At 32.1% G+C, this 8,419-nt stretch overlaps 1 protein-coding gene and 1 pseudogene across 1 annotated transcript in view; both read right to left on the reverse strand.

Annotated features, from left to right (window-relative positions):
• Positions 1–3,788: 3,788 nt before the first annotated feature.
• The window catches only part of LOC144969396 (uncharacterized), a 27,182-nt gene continuing 22,551 nt past the window's right edge, over positions 3,789–8,419 (reverse strand). The window contains exon 3 of the mRNA XM_078908505.1: positions 3,789–3,871. Coding sequence (XP_078764631.1) covers positions 3,789–3,871 — 83 coding nt within the window. The remainder of the gene's footprint in view (positions 3,872–8,419) is intronic.
• On the reverse strand, positions 7,847–7,946 carry LOC144969751 (U6 spliceosomal RNA; annotated as a pseudogene).

The raw sequence follows: 8,419 nt of genomic DNA on the forward strand, positions 1-8,419 counted from the left end.
ATTTTATGGATGCCAAAAAGGATTTGTTTTAAAATTTTTTTTATAAACAGATTGAATGCCCAAAAAGTGTTTCCCAATTCCCTTTGGGCCATAGGGAAAGAAAAATCACACAGTTTAATTTGTCCCCCAAAATGGTTTTCAAATTTTTTTTTTTATAGAATGCCAAATAAGTAGGGGGATTTTAGATTTTTTTAGTGCTATTGGATTTAAAGTCAAGAGAAACATTTTTTTGTATTTAAAAAAAAAAAAAAAAATTTTTTTGTTGCAAATTTGTTGTGTTAAAGTTTTTAATGTATCTTTTCAGTGTTGTTTTAAAGTAAACCCCCTGCTTGTCTCTGCCATATGAGATTTTTTTTTTTTTTGGGTGAAACCCGGGGGGTTTTAAAGCAGTGACATACGAGATAAAAGAGTGGTTGAAGTTTTTTGCCGCATTGAAAAGGTTTGGAAAGGTCCTAATTGTTTTGGTTCAAAAGTTGATTTAGGTTATATCAATTTTGATTCAAGCCCCAAATTTTTATTGGTGTCAAAACCCCTTTTGATATGGATGGGCATTTACGAGTAAGTATTAAAAAAAAAAAAAAACCCAAAGAAAGAAAAAAAGACCGGATTATTGGTTAAAATAAAATTTTTTTATTTTGGATTTTTGGGCCCGGGGGGTTTGGGGGGGTTCTCTCAGGGCCGAATATCAAAATAGATAAAATGTTTTTATGGAAAACCCCGTTAAAATTTTCCTTTTAAAAACGCTGTTAAAATCCGTAAATAAAAAAAAATCGAAGAGAAGATGGCGAGCAATAAATCAAAAGGGGGGCCCAAAACCGAGGATTTGGTTTGAGCCCCATTTTGGAAATTTTTTTTTTTGAGCAAAACACTTTAAACCCAATTTTAACTTGCCGGCTTTCATTTATTTCAGTCATCTTTAAAATATATTTTCATAAAAAATTTTTTTTCATTTTAAACTTTGTTTTGCCATTGAATTAACACCCCCTTTTTCCTCTTTATCTAAACCCCTTTTTTTTTTTCTTTTTGCGGGCCCCTAAAACCGGGGGTTTTCTAAAAACCCTTGCCCCCCCAGTTTTTCCAACCCAAGACTTTTGGTTTTTTCCTTCCCCGGGGGCCCGTTTTCGGTACCCAAAATTTAAAATTTTTCCCAAAGGGGGGTAAAAGGGAGTCCTATGGATCGATTCCCCAAATTTTCTTTGGGCTTTGGTTTGGTAGACCCACGGTTATGAAATCTTTGGACTCAAAAAAAAATGGGCCCCAAGTGTGAAATGTCGAAAAGGAAATTTTCCCCCTGAAGAAAAGGGGGGTAAGTTAAAAATTTACAAAATTTAAAGTCTGAAAAGGGTGTGAGGTGTAATTAATAGGGAACAAAGTGGTTTTGTAAAAAAAAAGGTTTTTTCCTTTTGGGAAAATTAAAAACAAAAATTTTTTGGGGGACTGTTTCAAACCCTTTTTTTAAAAGATTTTGGTTTGGTGATGGATTTAAATTTTTAAACTAAAAAATTTTGTTTTTTTTTAAAAAACTCCTCAAAAATTTTTCCTACCCCTTTTTGTTTTTAAAAGGTATACATTCAAATTTTTTTCCCAAACAAATTAAAAAAGTGAAAAAAAGGGTTTTTTTGTTTCCCCTTTTTCCTAATATTATAATACCATAAATTTTTAAAATTGCCCCGCTAAACCCCCCCTTTTAAATCCCCAAAAAAACCCCAGAGGGGCTGCAGGGGGGGTTTAAAGGCCCCTTGGGGGCCATCTGAAAAAGTTTGAAATTCAATTTTAAAAGTAGTAACGAAGCCCCCGTTTTTTCCGGTTTGCCCCCCGATTTTTTTTTTTCTTTACAAAAAATTTTATTTCTATCACAGTAGGGGGGAAAAAATAAGAACAATGGGTTAAAAATTTTATGATAAAAAAAATAAAGTTTGGACACTGCTTCTTTTACTACTTATCATATTATTCATATCATCTAAAGGGTGATTTAGTCCAACTGCCTTTTAATACCCTGTGTATTCAAATATAATATAAATAACCCGAATAGATTTTTAAAAAACAAGCATTATTTTAATTGTCCCCAGAAGAAGCATTTTGTTTGATACTTAATACTGTTCCAAAGCTTTTCAATTCTGTTAATTATACTACTACGACTACTCTACCACCATACTATACTACTACTACTTTCTACTACTACTACTACTACTACTACTACTATACTACTACTATACTCTATACTACTCTATACTACTATTATACTACTACTACTACTACTACTATACAAATACTATACTATATACTATATACTAACCCATGTCATTCTCATTTCCTTAGTATCTGGTGTCGTGCAGGATTTAAGGTTGGATCAGTCACATCTACAAATGCAATGATTGAATGGAGATCACAAGCCAAACTAATGGAAAATCCTGCCACATCATTCAAGTTTACCGGATCCCTTTATGCGTTGCCATTATGTTTTTAAAATGTTCAGATTGCCAAAATGATGAGGTAAGATTAAATTTTTTTTTATGGATAATCTCTCTACAAATGGTAAATAGGAGTAACAATGAGGGTCCTAGATTTTGGTCCAGACCTGTGATGTATTTATTTGAGGCCTGTAAATCTTCGACTAATGTCGGATTTTGTCAGTGCAATTTTGCTCGATATATTCTGTGAAATGCTGAAAATCTAGGTACAAATAAAAATTGTACGACAAAAAACAGAACAACAAAAAAATGGAGTTTTATTTGGTGTCTTGAAAAATCAGTTTTTATTCCATTTTGAATGCTGACTTTGTTTGTTTTAGGTTGCTTTTTTCTTCTTTCTTTTCATTTTTTTTCTTTTCATTTTCACGTTTATCGACAACAATAATGACATTATTGTTTGTAAGAATAGTAATCGAGAGCTTTTGATTGCTATCGATTGTTTATAAACCCTTGTCTCAAATCTCGCCAATGTTGGTAGAACATCTGTCAAGCATTCTTCGTTGATGTAGTGGTGTAGTTTGTCCACCATATCAAGTTTTTAGTGTTTGTAAGGGGTGATGTGTCACATTCTGATGACATTTTCATCTTCATTATTCAGGAGTTGCCTTTTGTGTGAACGAACGGAGTTCAGTAGCTCAATTATTAATTGGGATGCCGCTTAATTGGGACGATTATTATTATTATTATTATTATTATTATTATTATTATTATTATTATTATTATTATTATTATTATAATTATTATTTAATATTATTATTATATTATTATTATTATTATTATTATTTATATTATTATTTATTATTATTATTATTATTATAATTATTTATTATTATTATTATTATTATTATTATTATTATTATTATTATTATTATTTATTATTATTATTTTATTTATTATTATTATTATTATTATTATATTATTATTATTATTATTATTTTATTATATTATTATTATTATTATTATTTTATTATTATTTTATTATTATTATTATTTATTATTTTATTATTATTATTATTATTATATTATTGTTATTATTATATTATTATTATTATTATTATTATTATTATTATTATATTATTATTATTATTATTATTATTATTATTAGTATTATCAAATAAGAAAAATGATTATTTCATAAAAATTGAAAAAAATAGATTCAATTTAAGATATAAAATAAAATAACATTAAATAAATAATAAACAGTTAATAAATTTTCAGAGATTGAAAAATTTGAAAAATCCAGAATATTGGACATGATGCTGTCTTAGGGTAGTAACCTTGATAATTTGCCATATACTCTGAATGTGCTCCATTGTGCTAGTGTCCAGGAGGGGAAAACGTGTATGTAGAATACCACCTATGTCGGATCAGTAGGTGTTTTTTCTGATCGCTGACTACAGCTGACAAATCAAGATCAAATAAAGAACAATCAAGAAGGTGTCTAATCAGAAAGAAAAGTCCTCACCATCAATAGCAAGCTGCAATTCCTCGTTGGTATCGACAAATTATAATGACAAAGAAGGAAATACTACAAAATAGGAGATTTCCAAGTCTGTCGGGGTTGGGATAAACTCCCAGAGGGAAAATGGGGGTTCTAGCCTGTGTAGGGTCAACACAATGACAATACCACTGGAGAGTAAAAGCGCAACTGGAAAACCCCTTTGTCAATAGGAAAAATACTGTTCTATTACACAGGCCCTTTCTGCACATCGCATAATTATATTTTATGGGTCTCACCATGCCCCTTTTCCCGCCATCTTAAAAACCCTGAAAAAGAAGCCCCGGATAAAGACATGTGTTTCTTGTTCAGGGCAATTTGTTATCCAGGGTTGTACTGTAGTATGTTAGGTAACTAAATAAATAACCCGGGCCCTTAACTATCTTTTTTTTTCATAGACAATTGTTTGATTTATATTCTCCAAGAGGTGAAAAGTGCCCAGTGTTCAATCCCGAGCGAAGAATAGAAAGTATGATCATTTGAAATTTGGCATTAGCAATCATCACTCAATATTTTGATTTTTATTGCTCAAACTGTTGAAATGAAAGACTAATTAATATTTTTTACCAAATATGCACATGTAGTTGCTTTTCATTTCAAACTACTTATGTAGAAACATAATAAAAGTGTAAATTTAATTATGAACAAGGGCTATATTATAATACAATTTGTTTGGTTTTAACAGGTACCTTTGTTTCCTGAGTGTACAGAGGCCTTTTCAGGGAAAATCGTAAGCACAGAAGTGAAAAATCCAAATCACTTGTTTACAAAGGAGTTAAACATCATTGACGCCTACAAAAGTTACAGTGTCAAATTTTTGCGTGACAGAGGCAGGGGTGGGCATTCCAGACAATGGCCTTTTTTAAAACTGGTGAATCAGGCAAGTTTTTAAATATAATTGAATTGCATCAGCAACAAATTAACTTTGTATCTTAGTCATATAATATACAGCTCAGACGGAGTATTTTACAAAGGATATAAAGAAGACTATGAGGGGGGTAACTGTGGGTGGTTTCTTAAGGTTCATTATACGTAAAAAGGGTGTGGCATTTAGTATACTTGCTAAATTAAAAATGGGAGGTGGAAAAAGTTCCCCTTTATTTTGTGTGCTAAAATAAGAATGCAAACCCAGAATATTGATTGTTTATTACCAACACCCAACGTAAACTGTGTCGGTCTCCTTTACATGTTCGATTTGTCATTTTGGGCCAACGCTTAGAAAATAGGGGAACTAAAAAGGGAAATTGAACCTGTTTAAGATTCGTGATTTTGAGAATTGCTGTTGTATGTTTGAGATTTCCCAGTGCTCTTTATTTCAATATAAACTTAGGTGTGGGGTGTGATAAAACCAAGTTTGCATGCAAAGCAGTTTTATTGGCAAGTTTGATTAAAATAGAATCATGTTTGAATATAATAGCATGTAGAAAATGTAATATGTATTGTTGTCTCTTTTTGACAAGAAGATATTCATGTCATACAGTGTCACATTTCGTGGTGATATTAATTAATCACAATCAAAATTACTTGATGCTAAAAGTGCAATCTTAAGACCCAAAGGCCTTTAAAATTCGTCATTTAATTGTATGGTAATTTGAATTTTTACTACTCATTTGAAATACATAATCCAAATTTTAAAAAAAGAAAAAAAAGACATAACCCTTCCCTCCCAACTGAAAAAAGAACCAAAAAACCACAAAAAAAACAAAAAACAAACAGAAGGATAAATAAAAGATGAAACGCTTTAAAGGCACTATCTGATATATACAATATTACAATTATTTTCAATTTATATTGCAGCGAAAATATGCTGATCATTACTTATCAAAAAAAGGCGAAAATAAATTACCATCAAACTATAACCAGTCTGTCTGACCAACATAATATGTAAAATCATGGAAAAAACTTATAAGAAAATAGACATTCACATGGACAGAAACAATCTTTTTTAGTGGTAAGCAATACTTTTCATCAATGGTAGATAAATAATACGTTAAGACAGACTTGAACACTGACAAATAATGTTTGGTAAGGAGAATTCATAAGGTTTGTATGACAGTTATTGACAAAGCCCCTGGTAGATTTATTCATAAACTGGCAACTTACAATATCAGCCCCAAAAAACTCTGCTGGTGGGTAGAGGACTTTCTTGTTAAAAAAAATCTGATGTCAGAGGGCCAATCTTGACCTTTTTTCAATGGAGTAAGAACTGATTACTCAAGTTATTTCCCATCAACCCCAGGCAAAGTGCTACACATTCCATGTCAGACGAAAAAGATAGAAACAAATAAGTTAATTAAAGAAAAAATATGATTGGACAAAACAGACTTGAATTTTTGATAATGAAAAAAGATATTGGTGTTGTTATTAACATCTACATTCGAAAGAAAAAAAATCCCGGCACAATATATCAATGCTAATAAATTGTTGGATTGATATTATAAATTGTTCACACCACCACTTAATTTTTGCTCAAATTGACCATTCTTGGAATATGTACGCCAGTAGCACTGGTTACAAGAAGAAATTGCCAGCATCATGGAAAATGTCCAAGACGTGCAACAAATAGTTGCCTGGTATGAGAGAGAAACATTACGAAGACAGAAACTGAGTATAATCTACCAACTTTATTTCAGAGGAAAAAGGAGGACTTGACTGAAACATTCAATACTTTCTGGTCTTTTAAGTTGTAAAAGTCAATGCCACAATGAACTTAGAGGCCACGCATCAAATGTTTAAGCTCCATTTCTTTACTCAAAGAGTAATCAAATATGGAAACATATACCGAACACGTGATTAAAAACAAATCTGTCAATCATTTAAGAACAATCTTGACCCCCTCAATACGTGCGGCTATGTGGTCTTGTGGTATGACACTCGCTTTCGGATCGGAAGGTCCAGGGTTCGAGCCCCGCGCTCGGCGCATATTGAGTACTTGGGAGAAGGCTCTTTCCTCACATTCTCTCCCGTACTCAGGTGTAAAATGAGTACCTGGCCCTTAACAGCGATGTCTTGTGTCCGAAAATTGTAATATCGCCTAACCGGGGTCATGTCCTGTCCCACATGTTAAATGTTGCTGTTGGCCCGGGACCCCTTGTAAAGCGCTTTGAGACATTTAGTGAATAAAAAGCTCAATAACCACCCTAACACTCTACAATGTGAATTACAACATTTTCACTTCAAGAAGAAATTGTGACACTCATGTGCTTTTCCGAAGGATTATACACTTTTTTAAATTTTAATTTTTATTTTAAAAGACGCAGGAGAGCCTGCATTCCATTCCATCGTGACTATGACTGACTATAAAAATAAAAGAAACAAAAAACTAAAACAAAAAGGACCCAATAAAACAAACCAAAGCTATATTTCTTGAGATTTGTTAATAACAATTTCAAAACTATTTTAATATTTTTAATTAATATTGTAAACCCAAATTCCTAATATCAAGATTTATTTTAAAATTTTTAATTTAACAGATTGTACTTATACAGATAACTGATAAAATTTTTTGACCCTATAGAAGCAAAATTTTTCATAAGCACTAGGCAGAACTATTTATATCTCTTAACCTTTTGCATAACCCAAATGAGGTTTTAGGCAGACAATTCTGTTTAGAAAACTGATTTACATGTAGTCCTTCAGAAACCATTGGTTTAATCCCGGTTTGTAGTGTGAAACGGACATTAGCAATTGCTTGCTACCCTTTGAATAGGATGCTGTCTATCGCACCCGTACATTGCACTAAATGTAACAGACCCAGCTACCAATCACAGTGAGTGGGCAGAAAAATCTCTACTGAACTTGGGATCGATCTTGAACCCTTTGCACATGAAGCAAGTGCTTTACCCAAAAAGATATTGGGACCATATTGGGGCCCCGTAAAAATATAGAATGCTTCACGAATTTTCGTGTCATCCTTGCGCAGGGTTTATGCTTATCTTCTCTGTATCGTTCAATTTTGTATTTGTAGTGTGTCTATATGAGCTATGGGAAATGTTTCTTGCATTCTTTAAAGTTTTTTCAGTAAATTTTTTCTTGAATAGTTTTTGAACTCTCTCTAAAAATTTAAAAAAATTAGTCTAAATGACGAACATCTTCTCATATCCTAGCACCTGAAAGCATCGTGGAGCTGAATGTGGTTAGCAATAGAGAAACACAATCTAGAAAGGTATATTTAAGTATTTCCTGGAAACCAGGAAGAGAGACTGGGGAACCACCTATGAAAAAGGGTGACCCACTTAGACAAGGATCGCAAGCCCCTTTAGTGGCAACCAAAACAGGTATGAGGTAAAACTGAAATCTTACCTACTCTCTCCTCCCCGCCCTATTTTTCGATACTTGAATGTCTGTCCGCTGTCTTGTTTTCAGTTCCAAGGGAATTACTGATTGTGTTTATATTCGTTCACTGGGAAAATTTCAAACGAATTGATTCTTGCAAAGGCCCAATTATGCT

This window comes from Berghia stephanieae, chromosome 3 (assembly GCF_034508935.2).
Source record: "Berghia stephanieae isolate SIO BIC M18660-M18661 chromosome 3, UCSD_Bste_1.3, whole genome shotgun sequence".
NCBI lineage: Eukaryota > Metazoa > Mollusca > Gastropoda > Nudibranchia > Aeolidiidae > Berghia > Berghia stephanieae.